This window comes from Phyllostomus hastatus, unplaced genomic scaffold, assembly GCF_019186645.2.
Source record: "Phyllostomus hastatus isolate PE091 unplaced genomic scaffold, TTU_PhHast_1.1 phas_scaffold_46, whole genome shotgun sequence".
Classification (NCBI taxonomy): domain Eukaryota; kingdom Metazoa; phylum Chordata; class Mammalia; order Chiroptera; family Phyllostomidae; genus Phyllostomus; species Phyllostomus hastatus.
The window spans coordinates 1453865-1472669 of NW_025334032.1; the positions used below are offsets into that span (position 1 = coordinate 1453865).

An 18805-nucleotide genomic window follows, 5' to 3' on the forward strand; every position below is an offset into this window, starting at 1 on the left:
TAATTTTAACATTACTAATCTTAAAATATTCAGCACTTTTATGTACTTCCAGTTCTAATGTACTTTGAGTACTAATGAACTTTGAGTTTATTTCTAATCTCTTGCTGTTATGATGTATGTTCTCAGCTGAATGTGAGCTCCTTGAGAATAAGGATTGTTTTTTCACTCATTTTTTTAATCCTGAAAACTTAGTATAGTGCTCAACAAATGTTTAAGAGATGTTTTTCAATGAATTAATTGTACTTTTTAAAATGGTGCTCAAATGCTTCAACTCAATGGGTTTTTTTAACCCTACTAAGTACACAGTACTCTTAGTGCTTAGACTTAATGCTCTTAGTGCTCTTAGACTTAATGGTTCCTCTATCTTATTTAAAATGACACATATATAAGAATTCCTACAAGAGGAAACACTAAGTCAAAGTATATGTGTAGTTTAAATTTTAGTTATTCAAAAGCTTTTCACCAAATGTAAGTACTAATTAATAACAAAGATATTATTCCTCAGTAAATATTTAGCACAGTGCTTAACACACAGTAATGTTAACACTGCTGAGTAGATTGAGCCCATATTCAAGTAAGAAAAATATATTTGTATAATAGCATATGTCTATACAAAGTAAAGGGCTCCATCTTCTTAATCAACATCACTAATTGTTACTGAGTACCTACCATATGCCAGAAAATGTGTTGAGTATATTACCTCCTTTAATCCTCATGTATCCTATAATACATATATTTATCCCTATTTGATAGATGAAGAATTTGAGGCACAAATAGTTTCAATGGCTTGCCCAAGTCATAGAGCTAATAAGTGATTAATTTGGGATTAGAAGTCAGTTAGCATGATTCCTGAGACTATTCTTGAAAGCTGTGTAGTGTTCATGAAAAAGAGAAGTGTAAAGTGGCACTGAGGTAGAAGAAGGAATATGTGCCAAAGCACCAAGTGCACAGTCTTGTTCAGAAAACAGCAAGCAATTAACAGCGGATAAGGCAATATTGAGGTATGGTTACCTACAGATGGCATGATAGAAGATAAGGCCAAAAATTTAGGCTGAGTACATATTTGACTAACATGTGTGCCTTCAACATGGAATCTCCATACAAGAAAATGGCAATTCCTTTATTCTAAAAGAGAACAAAAAAACTCATTTCTTTTTCTGAGATTTTTCTGGCATGACAGAGACTCTGGTTTCACTTTTGTTCAGGGACAGAGCTTCAGGCCTTTTCTTCCTTTCAAAGCCATAGCATTCAGTTTTTTCTTCAGAGGATACTGTTCAAGGGGTGACCAGATGGAAGCCTTCCTTTAATAAAGTGTCAATCAGTAAGCTGAGGACATCAGTTCCATTGGCCAATTTTTGGTTATCAGGTTTTATAGAAACATACCTAGGACACACACACACAAAAATGTTGAGTTATAAAGCATCCCTTTAATGGCCATAAAACTAAACATAAATTTGAATTTTAACCTCACATAAAGGCATCATACCATTCTGATCAGTTTTTTTTGAGACTTCATTTATAAATCCAAATCAGTAATTTCAAAGTAATGAAAACATACCTTGCTGTGATTTCCAAAGTCATTTTAATTCTACATTTAGGAATATAACCAAAATAGATGAATTTTCATTGTAAACTATTTTCTAGAGCAGTAAGGTCAAACATTTATTAAATGTTTAAATTTGTTTAATCGTTTTAATGAACATTTAATACATATACAGTTTTCCCCTTGATCTAATTTACCCATTATCAGCACTGACATTACACACTTTCTTTTGTGATTTACTCCTATCCCATGCATTTTCTTCAGGTAAATCTTGCAGATATAAAATATCACGAAGAATTGTCAGTTTTTACTCAATAACTGTCTAATGTTGAAAAGCAAAACATGGGGTCAAAAGGCCTCTGGAGTTGAAATGACAAAACTTTCTATTTCCTGGGAAACCTGATAGATCCAACCCACATAATTCAACAAAAATGTATCCGAACTTTTCAGATTGGTTATATGTTGGCTTTAATAATGTCAGTATAATGTATTCACATAGATATGGTTGTACTGCTCCTTCTTTATTTAACGTCAAGGATAGTTTTATGTCTTTGTAAGCCTTGGGGATATCTCAAGCCTCCTTAAATTATGATTGAAATAGAGTGGGTTATTGTAGCTCACATTTAGAAGTTCATTATAGAGAAAGAAAATTCAATAATAAAATATAAGAATTATAAAACTACAAAGTACATATCAAAAAATGTTTATTATGTCTGATATACAAAATTTTAAACCTTAGTAAATCATTCCATCTACTCCCAAGTCCTAGATCTTGATTGTATAGCCTAGAAAGATTTTTCAAAGTGAAAAAGAGTTATAGAACATCTCACAAAATTAAGATACAAACAGTATATAGTAGATTATAATAAAGTGGAATGCACTTTGCAAGAAATCACTGAGCCAAAGTACTTAATTCTCTATGAAGCCAAATTGAGAAATGACATTTCAAGGCACCAGAAAAGAAGTCAATGAGAAATAGAAAATCAAAACATATTTTAAAAACTTAAAAGGCAACTACACTTTTCCATTTGACCTAGTTTAAAAAGAAAAAGGAAAATACACTAAGTGCTACCAGAATTCTATGGCCTAGAATCCTGTGACCATAACTTTATCTTGATAATGTTACCACATCTGCAAGATGCAAGTCAGGTATTTCTAGTACTGTGAACTTGAGAGGTAATTACTGAGCAGCCTGCTAGGTTAATAAGACCTTCAAGCAGTAAATCACATTGTGGAACATACTGAACACCTGGATGACACACCAAACTCCTAGGAGTGATTTAGGCTTACTCTTCCACTTTACACCTTCAAAAAACATCTGAATAGAAAGACTCAGGCCAGGGAGTGAGCAAGAAATAAACAAGATTGCTATCTGGCAATCATCTATGGTAGGTCTTCTAAAGCCAGAGATTTCATCCAGTCATCTGAAATCCCAATAATGTCACCTTATTCAGGTTATGTCTTTACTTTGAAATTGGCACTATACCAAAAAAAAATCAAATACTATTTGGGGATGAAAAGATTTTTAATTTTAAAAATAACTTCTGGTTCTGGGATTATCTATTTTGGAAGTTTAAATAATATCATTCTGACTTCCAGCCAAGATGAGGTATAGGTAGACACACTTTGCCTCCTCACACAACCAAAAGAAGGACAACAGCAAATTTAAAAACAAAAAATAACCAGAACTGCCAGAAAATAGAACAGTGTGAAAGTCCAACAACCAAGTAGTTAAAGAAAAAACACTCATCCACACCACCAGGAGGGGCAAAGAGGACTAGCTGCAACAAAGTGGGTGGTGGACCAGGCAAGGCATTAGCTGGCAGAGTGGGCAGTCCCACATTTGTATGCAGATAACCCAGGAGGAACAACTGGGGAGCGAGACAGACCACATAACCAAGGGTTCCAGCGCAGGGAAATAAAGCCTCAAAACCTCTGACTGAGAAAACCTGTGGAGGTTGAGGCAGCAGGAGAAACTTCCAGACTCACAGACTTTGTTGGAGAGACCCACAGGGTCTTAGAACACATATAAACCAACCCACCCAAGTATTAGGACCAGAAGGGCCCAGTTTGCTTGTGAGTAGTGGAGGAAGTGATTGAAAGCCAGGCAAGAGCTGAGCAAGTGGAATTGTTCCCTCTTGGACCTGTCTCCCACATACAGTGCCACAACTCAGCAACATGGGTTGCTGGGTACCTAAGCATTTAGGTGAGTACCTAAAGCTGTGCCCCTTACTAAAAAAGAGGCATGCTGCCATAAAAAAGTATGGCCCAAATGAAAGAGCAAATCAAAGCGCCAGAAAAAATACAACTAAGCGATGAGGAGATTGCCAACCTATCAGATGCACAGTTCAAAACACTGGTAAACAGGTTGTTCACAGAAATAGTTAAGTATGGTTGAAAAATAGAGGAAGAAAGTGAAGGCTATGAAAAGTGAAATAAAGGAAAATGAACAGGGAGCCAACCGTGAAATGAAGGAAACCAGGTCTTAAATCAACGGTTCAGACCAGAAGGAAGAAATAAACATTCAACCAGAACAGAATGCAAAAACAACAATAAAAAAAAAAAAAAAGAGTCACTTAGGAACCTCCAGGACAATGTAAATGTTTCAACATCCAAAATAATAGGGATGCCAGCTGGAGTACAGGAAGAGCAAGAAATTGAAAACTTACTTGAAAACATCATGAAGGAGAATTTCCCTAATCTGGCAAAGGAAATAGACTTCCAGGAAGTCCAAGAAGCTCAGAGAGTCCCAAAGAAGTTGGGCCCAAGGAAGCACACACCAAGGCACATCATAATTATATTATCCAAGATTAGAGATGAATCTTAAAAGCAGCAAGAGAAAAGGAGACAGTTACCTACAAAGGAGTGCCCATAAGACTGTCAGCTGATTTCTCAAAAGAAACTCTGCAGGCAAGAAGTGGCTGGAAAGAAATACTCAAAGTTATGAAAGGTAAGGACTTACATCCAAGATTACTCTATCCAGCAAGGCTATCATTTAGAAATGAAGGACAGATAAAGTGCTTCCCAGATAAGGTCAAGTTAAAGGAGTTCATCATCACCAAGCCCTTATTGTATGAAATGTTAAAGGTACTTTTTTAAGAAAAAGGAAAATGAAGATAAAAAATGAACAGTAAAGTGACAACAAACTAACAACTATCAACAACCGAACCTAAATAAACAAAACCAGAAATGAACAAAGCAAACAACTGGAATAAGAACAGATTCCCAGAAATAGAGATAACATGGAGGGTTATCAACAGGGAGGCAGTGTGGGGGGCTGGGAATGGGGGAAAAGGAACAGGGAATAAGAAGCATAAATGGTAGGTACAAAATAGACAGGGGGAGGTTAAGTATGGTATGGGAAATGGAGAAGCCAAAGAACTTATATGCATGACCCATGCGCATGAACTAAGGTGGGAGAATGAAGGAGGGAGGTAGTGTACAGGGTGGAGGGAAATAAAGGGTAGAAAAACTGGGACAACTGTAATAGCATAATCAATAAAATATATTTTTTAAAATGAAATTAAAATTTAAAAATTACCACTCTCACACTTAGATGAAAAAAAAATTGTACTATTTCTAAAGCACAATTTAATAACAAAGGGGAAACAACTTGGTGCTGTGTATATACAAGAATATCCTAACCTAAGTTTCTAATATTGTTTTACAATATTACAATTATTTTTTCAAACTACATAGCTTCTAAAGAGCTTTTAGTACTTACAGGATATCATTTTTATTATCTTAAAATGTTTCTTCTTAAATTATTAACACCTTTTTTCCTTAGGTTTCATTAGGATCCCTTTGTCAAAAAGGATCCCCAAATATCTCAATCGCTCAAATTTTAAAAAACAAAATACTGGTAATTTACCTTCTGTTTTTCATGTTGGCAAAAAGAGTGTATAGTTGTTTCCGTAAAATAAAAGACACAGCCCTGGCTTGTATGGCTCAGTGGATTGAAAACCAGCCTGCAAACTAAAAGCGCATCAGTTCGATTCCCAGTCAAACATATGCCTGGGTTGTGGTCTAAGTGCCCAATTGGGGGCATGCAAGAGGCAAATGGTCAATGTTTCTCTTTCTTTCTTCCTCCCTCTCATTCCTTCTCTCTAAAGTAAATAAATAAAATCTTTAAATAAAGCAAGTAGAGAGAGACCAAGATGGTGGAGGAGTAATTAGAAGCTATAATAACCTACTCCCAGTACCAATGTAGAATTACAACTCAATTGTAAAGAACTCATCCAGAATAACCAATGGAACATTAGCTGGAGAGAAGCCTTATAACCACAGAAAGACAGAAGAAACTGCTTCACCACATCATGACAGGTATGGAGTGTGAAGGAGACAGAAGAGGGCTGGCTGGGCTCCCATGGGAGGCAGCTGAAGTGCCGGAGGGAAATTCAGTGGCTGGGGAATTCTCCTCTGAAACTTGTGGAGTCTAAATCACTAGTTGGGCTCCCCAGCCTACAGCATTAGAGCCAGGAAAGGAACCCAGATAACATCCAGGTGTGAAAAGCAGCAGGATTTCTGTCTGGCAGAGAATCCTGGCAGAGAATCCTTTTAAAGGGCCAATTTACATAATGTCATTTGCAACCACTTACCCTGGGCTCCAGCAAAGTAGTGGGGCAGACTGGACTAAGGACACTGGAGAAGAGTCTGAGGACAGGGGCTTAGGGAAGAGAACTGAGGGAGCAGTCTCCATGATCTCTGTGCTAAGACATCCCCCATTCTGCAGCAGGCATCGTGCTCAGACTGAGCAGGCCTCTCCCAATGGCACCAGCCTAAGGGGAAGCAATAGCCCCACCCACAGGAATTACTCTGCCCCACCCTGTGGTGCTTAAGCATGACTACTGCTTACAGTTTCACAAGATTAACAACAGACAGCCACAGACTGTGGATCACTGGTAGCCTCAAGCAGGCTGCCTAGGGCCAAACTGGGACACACCATCTGACATCTCGAGGGGTGGATCCAGAATGAGAAAACAGTGAGATGAATTCCACCATGGTCTTCTTCAAGATTTGCATTATTTTCTCTTTTGCATATCTTTTAAATAATCATTTCTTGTCCTTCAAGTTTGTACATATGAAGTCACTAAGTTTTTACATTACAGTTTATTTTAAATCTCATATTTTGCTCCTCCCTTATCTTACTCCATTTTGCCTTCCTTATTTTTCTTTTAAATTCTATTTTCTCTCTTGCTATGACTTGTTTCCATTACACAGTCATACTATTTCTCCCCCCTCCAATCTCTCACAACTATTTTTCTTGTCATTAGTCATCTCAAATTCTTTTTACTGTTCTTAAAATACCCATTTTCTCTCTCCACCTTTATCAGATTGCTTGTCAATTGTTGATATGATGGTGGTTGTTGCATTTCTCCAATTTTATTTCCAGACTTCACTATTTTTGTATTTCAAATCTCAAATTTTACCATTCCCCCTCATCCTCCATTTTGCCTTCCTCCAACCTTTTCTTTTTTTTTTTTAAGTTTTAATTTTTCCCTGTCTTATCCTGATTTTCATTCCTCTCTTAGAATTTCTTCTCCCTCTATTATATCTAAATCACTTCTTTTTCCTCTAGATATTGACTCTTTTTTCCCTTTTTGTCCCCTCCCATTAGTCCCCTATATTAATCTTTGCTCCTTGTTGTTGATAGCACTGTAGATCTTTTTCTTTAATTTGGTTCCTATTTTGTTTCTTCTCTATGTTGTTTATTTTTTATTTTTATATTTTTTTAAATTTCTGTTCATACTTACTACTATACACTTCCCTTCTCTTACTCCATTCTGTGTTCTTCACTCCCTTTTTTATTTACAATACAAATTTTTGTTTCTCTCTTTGCTTTGTCCCTATTCCTACTCTTATTATTCTTCCTTCTTCCACCTTATCAAAAGAATTTGACTTTCAGTTAGTTATCTCATACTTATTTTCCTTTCTTATATTAGTCTTAATCTCTTTACACCTTTATTAATACCAGCTCATTTGCCACTGGTAGTGTGATCATGGGTGGGGGATTAATTTTGTAGGTTTGTTTCCTAAGCTCTTTGGTTTTGTTCTGGTAGCACCTGTACAACAGAATACAAGACATGGATGGCAGACTCTAAGTCAGCCAGTTGGAGGGTGACTTACCAAGATAGATCTTCCAAACAATGAATCAACAAGGATATTATGGCATTGAGCATGACTAAACTCTATATAGACTAAAAGGACCCACCAAAGAATGACCCCAAAACAACCCAAACCCAATTACAAACAGAGAGCACACATAAACAGCACAAAGGGTATCCCAAGAGCATCAAGGTCAGGACATCAAGGAGACTGCACAACTGAATCCCACAGGTCTCCTAACACAAGTCACACTATGGACAAAGGGAGTCAAAGCAGATAAATCTAAGAAGCAGAAACAAACAGGGAGAGTCAGCTAAAATAAGGAGACAAAGAAACAACCCCCCAATCAAAAAGAAAGGAGAAATCCTCAGAAAGAGTGCTAAATGAAATAGAGGCAACCAAACTATCAATGAGTTCAAAATAATGGTATTAAGGATGCTCAATGATTTTGGTGAGAACTACAGAGAACTCCAATGAAGCTACAAGGAACTTACTGCGAACTACACTAACATGAAAAACAAAGACAATATAACAGCCAGGAAGAAATGAAGAATACAATACCTGAAATGAAGAGCACATTATAAGGAATTAAAAGGAGGCTAGATGAACCAGAGGACAGAATCAGTGACTTGGAAGACAAGGTAGAAAAAATCCCAGAAAGATCAACAAAATTAAAAAACTCAAAAATAAAATGAAGTGGGTTTAAGGGAGCTGTAGGACAACATGAAATGTAATACTATTCCTATCATAAGGATACCAAAAGGAGAAAAAGAGGAGCAAGGGATAGGAAACCTGTTTGAAAAAGTAATGATAGAAAAATTCCCTAACTTGACGACAAAAAAAACTCATGCAGTTCCAGGAAGCACAGATGATCCCAATCAAGATGAACCCAAAGAGGCCTGCTCCAAGACATATCACAGTTAAAATGGCAGCATTTAAAGACAAAGAATTTTAAAGGCAGCAAAGGGGAAACAGCTAGTAACAGATAAGGGAGCTCCAATAAGTCTATTAGTTGATTACTCAACAAAATAACTACAAGCCAGAAGGGAATGGCAAGAAATATTCCTGGTAATGAGAATCAAAGACCTGCAACCAAGACTACTCTCTTGCCAGCAATGCTCTCATTTAAATGGAGGGTGATGTAAAGAGTTTTCAAGGCAAAAAAAAAAAAAAAAAAGGCTAAAAGAATACATCTCCACCAAACCAGCATTGCAAGAAATGCTAAAGGGACTGCTTAAAGAAGATGAAGAGAGAGGAGGAGGAACACAGGCACAAAGGGGAAAAATGGCAATGAATAAGTACCAATGAATGATAACCTTAAATGAAAATGGATTAAATGCTCCAATTAAAGGCATAGGGTAGCTGAATGGATAAGAAAACAAGACCCACATATATGCTGTCAAGAGACATACCTCGGAACAAAAACTCTATATAGACTTAAAGTGAAGGAATAGAAAAGAATATTCTAAACAAGATCTAGAAAAAAACTGGGGTAGCAATGCTTATATCAGACAAAATAGATTTCAACACAAGGATCATAAAAAAGACAAAGAAGGACATTTCATAATACTCAAGGGAAGAATCTGTCAAGAAGATATGCTTATAAACATATACACGCAACACATGAGTGTGTAAGTGTATGAGGAAAAATCACAGAGGACTTCTAGAAAGATTTTGACAGCAACACATCCATAGTAGAGGATATTGACACCCCATTGTCAACAATAGATAGACCTTCCAAGCAATGAATCAACAAGGATATTGTGGCATTGAGCAACACTGTAGATCAAATGGGCTTAATTGATATATATAGAACCATTCACCCTAAAGAAACAAAATATACATTCTTTTAAAATGCACATGGAACATTTTCAAATATAACCTACATAGTAGGACACAAAACAAGCCTAAACAAATTCAAAAACTGAAATCATATCAAGCATCTTCTCAAATCATAATTGCTTGAAACTAGAAACCAACCTTAAGGAAAAGACTCAAAAACATTCAAATTCATGGAGACCGAATAACATGCTATTAAATAATGAATGGGTTAACACTGAGATCATGGAAGAAATCAAAGAGTTTCTAGAAACTTGCCCTGGCTGGCATAGCTAGGTGGATTGAGTGCAGGCTGCGAACCAAAGTGTCGCAGGTTCGATTCCCAGTCAGGGCACATGCCTGGGTTGCAGGCCATGACCCTCAGCAACCGCACATTGATGTTTCTCTCTCTCTCTCTTTCTCCCTCCCTTCCCTCTCTAAAAATAAATAAATAAAATCTTTAAAAAAAAGTTTCTAGAAACAAATGAAAATGAACACACAAAAGCCCAAAACCCATGGAACACAGCAAAGGCAGTCCTAAGAGGTTAAGTTCAGTAAGCAATACAGGCCTACCAAAAAAAGATAGAAACATTTTAAATAAACAAACTAACCCTATATCTACAAGAACTAGAGGAACACAACTAACAAAGCCCAGAGCTTGTAGAAGGAAGGAAATAATCAAGATCAGAGCAGAATTAAATGACCCAGAGACTAAGAGAACATTTCAAAAGACCAATAAATCCAGGAGTTGCTTTTTGTAAAGATTGACAAAACCAACAAGCCTTTAACTATATTAATCAAGAAAAACAGAGAGAGGGCCCAAGTTAATCAGAAACAAAAGAGAAATTACAACCAATACCACAGAAATAAAAAAGATTGTGAGAAATTACTATGAAAAACGATATGCCAAGAAGTTTGAAAATCTTGGTGAAATGGACAAATTTCTAGAAACATAATCTTCCAAAACTGAATCAAAAAGAAGCAGAAAGCCCAAACAAATAACAGCCAGCAAAATTGAAGCAGTAATAAAAACATTCCTGGCACATAGAAGCTCTGGTCCAGATGACTTGACAGGTAAATTTACCAAATATTTAGGGAAGAACTAACTCTAACCCTTTTCAAACTAGTCCAAAAATTCAAGAAGAGTGAAGGTTCCCAACCACTTTTTATGAGGCCAGCATTATGTTAATCCAGGCAAAGACACAACAAAGAAAGAAAACTACAGGCCAAGAATGTTGAACACCATACATGTTAAAATCCTCAACAAAATATTGGCGAACCTGATCCAGCAATACATTAAAAAGATCATACACCATGATCAAGTGGGAATATCCCAGAGTTTCAAGGATGGTACAATATTCACAAATCAATAAACATCATACATCATACAAGGAAAATGAAAAACAAAAATCCTATGTTCATATCAACAGATGTGGACAAAGCATTTGATAAGGGACAGTACCCATTTATGATAAAAACACTCAGCAAAGTGGAGTAGAGGGAGCATACTTCAACATAATGATGGCCATATATGAGAAACCTGTAGCCAACATCATTCTCAATGGGCAAAAACTAAAAGCTTTCTCCCCTAAGATCAGTCACAAAGGAAGGATGTCCACTTTTATCACTTTTATTTAACATAATACTGGAAGTCCTGGCCACAGCAATCAGACAAGAAAGAGAAACAAAAGACATCCAAGTTGGAAAGGAGGAAACAAAACTGTCATTGTTTGCAGATGACATGATAGTGTACATTGAAAACCCTATAGGCTCCACCAAAAAATTACTCAACCTACTACTCAAATTTGGCAAAAGTAGCAGGATACAAAGTCAATATTCAGAAATTGAAGGCATTTTTGTACACCAGCAATGAAATATCAGAAAGGTAAACTAGGGGAAAAAATCCCACTTACTATAGCGACAAGAAAAATAAAGTACCTAGTAATAAACTTAACCCAGAAGGTAAGAGACCTATACTCAGAAAACTACAGACCACTAAAGAAAAAATTAAGGAAGACATAAATAAATGAAAGCATATGCCATGTTCATGGACTGGAGGAATTAACATCATTAAAATGTCCATACTACATAAAGCAATTTATACTTTCAATGCAACCCCTATTAAAATACCAATGACATACTTCACTGATTGGAACAAATATTCTAAAAACTTACTTGAAGCCAAAAATGACCCCAAATAGCCTCAACAATCTTAAGAACAAAGTAAGAGGGATAACAATACCTGATATAGTAGAATATTACAAGACCACTGTAATCAAAACAGTCTGATAGTGGCATTAAGAACAGACACACAGATGAATGTAACAGAACAGAGAACCCAGAAATAAACCCATGTCTCTATGTTCAGTTAATATGAGGAAGGGGTAAACTATAAAATGGAGTCACAATAGCTTCTTCAACAAATAGTGTTAGGAGAATTGGAATGGTACTTGCAAAAAATGAAATTAGACCACCAACTTACACCATACACAAGAATAAACTCGAAGTGGGTAAAAGACTTAAGTATAAGCCATGACACCACAAACATCCTAAGCAGAAAATGTAGGCAGGAAAATTTCAGATATCCCACACAGCAATATTTTTGCCAATACATCCTCTAAAGCAAAGGAAATATAGGGAAGAATAAACAAAGGGGACTACATCAGATTAAAAACCTTCTGCACAGCTAAAGAAAACATCAAAATGAAAAGGGGACCAATGGTACGGAAAAAACATATTTGCCAATGATACCTCAGAGAAGGGTTTATTCTCCAAAATATAGAAAGAACTCATATGACTTAACAGCAGGACGACATACAATCCAATTGAAAAATAGGCAAAGGACCTGAACAGACACCTCTCCGAGGACATAGAGAGGACCTGCAGACATATGAAAGAATGCACAATTTCAGTAGCCATAAGACAGATGCAAATTAAAACAACAATGAGATACCAACTCACACCAGTCAGAGTGGCCATCCAACAAACTAGTGCTGGTCAGATTGGAGAAAAGGATCCCTAGTACACTGTTGGTGGAAATGCAGACTGGTGCAGGCACTGTGGAAAACAGTATGGAATTTCCTCAGAAAACTAAAAATAGAATTGCCTTTTGACCCAGCAATTCCACTGCTGCGATTATGCCCTAAGAATCCTGAAACACCAATTCAAAAGAACGTATGCACCTTTCTGTTCATACCAGTGTTATTTACAATCACCAAGTGCTCTAAACAGCCTAAATGCCCATTAGTAAATGACTATATCAAAAACTTATATTTACACAATAGAATACTACTCAGCAGAAAGAAAGAACTTCTATGTTTCAGGAGAGCATGGATGGAGCTAGAGAATAATACACTAAGTGAAATAAACCAGTTGGTGAAAGACAAATAGTGTATGATCTTACCCATAAGAGGAACCTAATTAACAAAACAAAGGTGCAAAATAGAACCAGATTTGGAAACATGGAACAGACTGACAGCTACCAGAAGGGAGGGGGAGGGGAATAAGGGGAAAAGAAGGGGAAGGGTCTAATCAATGAACAGGTGTGAATGACACATGAACATGGACAATAGGGTGGGGATTGACTGTTGGAGCGGTGGTTGGGCAGGGCAAGGGAAGGCAAGGGAGGAGAATTGGGACAACTTAAAAAATTTTTAAATGACATTTTTATTTCTTACCAATAACTTTATTGATTTGAATATTTGGAGTAGGTCAGCTATCTCCTGCTATTGGATTCTAGTGGATAGAGGCCAGGGATGCTGCTAAACATCTTCCAATGCATAACACAGCCCCACAGCAATGAATTATTTGGCCAAAATGTCAATAGTTCAAGAAACTTTGCAAACCACTTTTGATACGTTTGGTCAGTCACGGCACCTTCCCCATATACTGTACAATCTTTTTCCGCATTTCAGTTGTGTTTTTACCTTTCTTGAAATAATAAAGCACAATATGCCAAAAATGTTGCATGTCTTCCATCTTCAATATTAAAATGGCTGCACAAAATTCACCATTATTTTAATGCATGCTGACATGATTGCTGTCACAATACAATCTAACAAAATTGTTTCTAATGAAGTTAAAGACAACTGGAGCCATTGTCCAGAAAAAATTAAACAAATGTCTCAGCCAACCCAGTATGTTAGTGCCCACCAATGAAAAGAAAGTTATGCATAGAGGTATCATAAAACCATTTAAGATAATGAGAGGGTCTTTCTTTTTTTCACAATCAGCCTATTAATTTATCTGGCTCTCTTTTCCCAAAATGACATTTCATCCTTTTTGGAAGGGCAAGAAATTGTAAGTATAAAAAGTTAAGAATTATATTGCCCAGTGTTCTCCTGTTGCAAAACCCAGGGGTATGTGGTGGGAGGAGCAAACATCAGTTGTTCCTGATGACTACTGTTGAAGAAAATATCCCAAAATAATTTGTCTACTTCCCATAGGTAACTTTATTTGAAATGCTGTAAGTAAAGAACATGTACAGACCTTTTTTTCCTTCTGAAAATTGAACCCAACTTTCAGTTAGTAAAATAATGATGGGACAGCATTAAGATATATTTAAAGGAAGTGGGGAGAAATCCCTGACAGCAGAGTGATAATTAGCCATAAGGTTCAGCCAGGAACAATAGAGGGAAAAAGTGAGTAAGTGATTCAGGAGCATCTATCCTTAACATACTGACAGCCTATCCCAATATTTTCTGGGGTTTTTTTCCCATGGGAAATCAGAGTTTATTAGAGTAGAGGTTGGGGACCCAAGTCCTTTATGAAACTGAGGGCTGCACCTGGACACCTAGGCAGGAGCCCAGAGCAGCATCTCAGGGGCCCCAATATGGGGTATTCCATCAGCTGTTCAGACTCAGCTTCAGGTCACTCTCTTAGGTGGCTTTGCTCCACCTCTGCCACAGTCCTGAGCAGCCCTGTGAGGCCCCAGCTTGGCCCAGGCCCCCAGGGCCTGCCATTGGTCTTTAGAGGCCTCTGGTCACTGCCATGGTCCGGCTTCCACTGCTTTACTCACCGCTTCTTGCTTGGAGGCCCAGTGGGCCATTGCTGCTGGGCCTTTGGGAACATGTCTTCCTCAGGCTCTTTGCCCACTGCCTGGTGGAAATACTCAGCTTCATCCTCCTCCTCCTGCTGGCTGGCCACCTCAGCATTGCTATCATGCCCACCAAGTTCTTCCTGTGGGCATCTCGCCATTCCTCCTTACACTGGACATTCTGAGCTAGCTGGTCCTGCCTCTGGGCCTTGAGCCATAGTTCCTCCTCCTTGGCTGCCAGTATGGCCTGTAGTTTCTCCTCTGTGTTGTTCATGAAACTATGGAAAAGCATATTCCCCTCCCCAACACCCTCCTGGATCTCGATAAACTGCAGCATCATCCAAAGCCCAATCTCGGTAAGCCTCACAGTGCTCTGCTTGCCTGCATGTTGCCATGCCCCGCAAAAGCCTGGGGCAGCTCTGTGATGTTGTTCTCACCATCAGCTTCTGCCTTACTCTCTGACAGCACCACACCTGTGGCCAGCAGCTCACTGATGTCCTGCAGGCCACTCATGTTAGGAAACATCTCTTGGAGAAGCTTCTTCATTCCATGGCTTGCACCCACAGCCTAGATCCTAGGAGTCAGGGTTGTAGTTGATGAGAAGGCAGTGCTTCGTGATATGCAGATTCACCTGGTGTATGTTGATGGAGGGGAACAGGTTCTGGAACATAGTAGCCTTAAGCTTCATGTGCATGCCATGGGAGCCAAAGCTGTTGAGCACCAGGAGGCACCAGAAGGGTCGGTGAACTGCTTGCTCATGCACACAGCTGTGGCACAGGGAGGAGACCACATCATGAATCAGTGTGCACTTGTTGATCTGGAAGGTCAAAGTGGGGCTTAACCTAGATATTAGTCTCCATTTTGTTCAATATCAGGAAATGGGTGACCCTAAGAGGCCCAGCCACTGCCACACAATCCTTCAGATAATTTTTCTTTTGTATCTGCAGGTGGGTGCAGTGAGTGGTTCCATGACCTGCTATAGGTCTAGGCTGAGCTGCCAGACGCCATGACCCATGTGGTCATGAGAGAACACGAACAAATGCAGCTGATTGGCATAGGCCTGGAGTTTACGCTGCTGAACCTGGGCATGGGCTTCTGCTACTAGGACCACTTCAACTGCCACATGCTGCCATATGGTCCACCTATCCCAATATTTTCAGTTCTCTAAGTGTGCCAGAGATGTAAAAGGATACCAAATTTGCCATGGAATATGTCTATCTGTCTTACTGGTGTTTAAAAATAAGCTGGGGGCTTCTGGTCAAGATGGAAGGTAGGTAGACACACCTGGCCTCATTGCTCAATCATAAGGAACACAGCTAACTTAAAATGGAAAAACACCCAGAACTAGATGGCAGTATGACAACCAAAGATTTAAATAAGCTACATTCATCCAGATGAGTGGGATGAGGATGAGGAGTTGGGGCAGAGATCACTTGGTATGGCACTGTGGTGGATAAAAATCAGGGGGACACCTTGAAAGTGAGCAAGCCCAGTCTTAGGTCAGACCTCACAGCTCAGGGCTCCAGTGCTGGTAAAATAAAGCCCCACAACTTCTGGCTGTAAACCCAGCAGGAGTTGGAGCAATTGAAGAAACTTCTGATACCTATGCAAACCCACCCACCCTGAGAACCACAACCAGGACAGCAGCTGGAGGGGCACCAGTCATATATAGTAAGAGAATGAATTGACTGGAAGCAGGGCAAGGGCCAGGCAAACACCCAGAAGTCATCGAGCCAGCAGCAGCATTGTCCCCTCTTCAACCCCTCCCCCCACACAGAGCCACAGTTGCCCCATCCTGGTGAATACCAAAGATTCCACCTCATATGACTTAATAGGTGCACTAAAATGGAATCAAAGCAGCTCTACCTAGTACAGAGACACAGGGAATCTGACAAAATCAGGAGACAAATATGGCCCAAATGAAGGCACAGAACAAACCCCAGAAAAAGAACTAAGCAATGTAGAGATATACAACCTATTGGATGCAGAATTCAAAACACTGGTGATCAGAATGATCAAAGATCTCATTGAATATGGCAAAAGCATATGGGAAAAAATGAAGACTCTACTAAGGGAAATAAAAATACACAGAAAACCAACAGAGAAGAGAAGGAAGCTAGGATTCAAATCAATGATTTGGAACATAAGAAAGAAATAAACATTTAACTATAACAAAACAAACAAGAACTCAAAAAAACAAGGAGAGTTTAAGAAGACTCTGGGACATCTCCAAAAGGGCCAGCATCCAAATCAGGGATGCCAGAAGAAGAAGAAGAGCAAGAAATGGAAAACTTATTTGAAAAAATAGTGAAAGAAACCTTCCCTAATTTGGAAAAGGAAATAGACATATAAGTCCAGGAAGCACAGAGTCCCAAACAAGTTGGACCCAAATAGGTCCACACAAAGACACATCATAATTAAAATGCCAAAGATTAAACATAAAAAGAGACTCTTAAATGCAGCAAGAGAAAGGCAGAGTGTTAACTATAAAGGAGTTCCCATAAGACTATCAGCTGATTTCTCAAAAGAAACTTTTCCGGTTAGAAGGGACTGGCTAAAATGATACAAAGTGATGAAAAGCAAGGACTTACAAGATTACTCTACCCAGCAAAGCTATGATTTGGAATGGGAGGACAGATAAAGTGCTTCCCAGACAAGGTAATGCTAAAGGAGTTCATCATCACCAAGCCCTTATTATTGGAAATGTTAAAGGGACTTATCTAAGAAATAGATCAAAACTATGACCAGTAAAATGACATCAAACTCACAACTATCAACTGAATCTAAAAAAACAAAACAAAAACAAACTAAACAAACACCTAGAGCAGGAACAGAATCATAGATATGGAGATCATTTGGAGGGTTATCAGCTCGGAGGGGGAAGGGGGGAAATGGGAGAGGAGATGTAGGGATTTAGAGGCATAATGGGGTAAGTAAAAAATAGACAGGGGTAATGTTAAGAACAGTATAGGCAATGGAGAAGCCAATGGACTTAATGTACAACCCATAGACATGAACTAAGAGCAGGGGGAGATTGCTGGAGGGAAGGAGGCAACGGGGCAAGGGGGGCAAAAGGGAAAAAAATGGGACAAAAAATAAAGTGGGATGGAGGAAAATCAGTAGTTAAATCATAAGGCCTGAAAAAGCAAATGTACATAAAGTATAAGATCAGGACAAACTACTGAGCCTTTCCCGTGACAGCCACTAAACAAATCTCCTGGGGTCGGGTGGGGTGGGTTGGGGGATTCATTCCTAAGCCAAATTCATTAGCAATGAATGGATAATCATCTATAAAATTATTTCCTTCTACAACTTTAGTGACCACAGTCCTAGATTTTCCTGGACAGTTTGGTTTATTCCTATTGCCCCATATAATAACAATACCCTCTTTCACTCTGAAGTATCCCAGTTTGGACAATAGTTATCTAGGCATTCTACCCAACTGTACTGGTTACCACAAAACATTATTTGAGTCATCATTTTTTCCAAGAAAAGTTTCAGACATGAAAAACTTTCAGTTTTGAGGGGAAACATCAGGAACTGGTATAGAAGAAAGATGTTTCAAAGTACATAATACCTGACTACAATTTAGTTATCAGTAATGCTGTATGAGCCTCACAGCAAAACCAGGTCATAGAAGGGTTTTTATGAAGGCAGTGGAAATAAGGTTATCTGAGGAGAGCAAGGATTACTACACAAGGTAGGTGCTCTATAAACATTGTAATCCTCCTCCGTTTAGCATCTCAATTGTTTTTGCTGCCAAGAGCCAACCACCCTGAAAAAAGCCTGAGTGTTTCCATTTAGGAAATGCACCTCCACAAGAGCAGGTCTTGGTTGAAGCAGGTGTTCTTTGTTTGAGATCAACCAGAGAATCAAGTTCATAGAAAAACACCCCTCTGAAGCCTAATATAGTCTGAAAAATCAGTGGGTAATATATGCCATTGAGTTCTCAAAAAAATCTAAGATGAAACTAAATAAATCACCATCTCTGTCTGCAAAAATCTGGCTACCAATCTTCTTGAATTCCTGGCCTCACCATCTAATGTTCCTGTCCACCTAGAGGCAGGAAACTGCTTTATGGTACAAAATCTTATGATTTTCTTCCCACATTTAAAATGACCAGTTCCTGGCCACTCATTCTTCTTTTCAGACTAGAGTCTACAAACTATCGGCCACAGTCTTTAGGAACTTTTAAATCAAACTATAACCATAAGTGCTCCTAGCTATGCATGATTAATAGGTGGAAGGGAGAGGGAAATAAAGAGTCCTAAATTTCCAGGTAACTACTGTAAAGCAAATAGTAT

At 38.4% G+C, this 18805-nt stretch overlaps 1 protein-coding gene and 1 pseudogene across 1 annotated transcript; both read right to left on the bottom strand.

The window, feature by feature from the left end:
* Positions 1-1105: 1105 nt before the first annotated feature.
* Positions 1106-18639, bottom strand: KCNRG (potassium channel regulator). Its single transcript, XM_045821837.1, is given in 7 exon segments — positions 1106-1383; positions 18079-18353; positions 18355-18394; positions 18396-18457; positions 18459-18532; positions 18535-18597; positions 18600-18639. Coding segments are annotated over 7 exon segments (792 nt in total). The 3' UTR covers positions 1106-1145.
* Positions 13844-15710, bottom strand: LOC123807783 (annotated as a pseudogene).
* Positions 18640-18805: the final 166 nt, after the last annotated feature.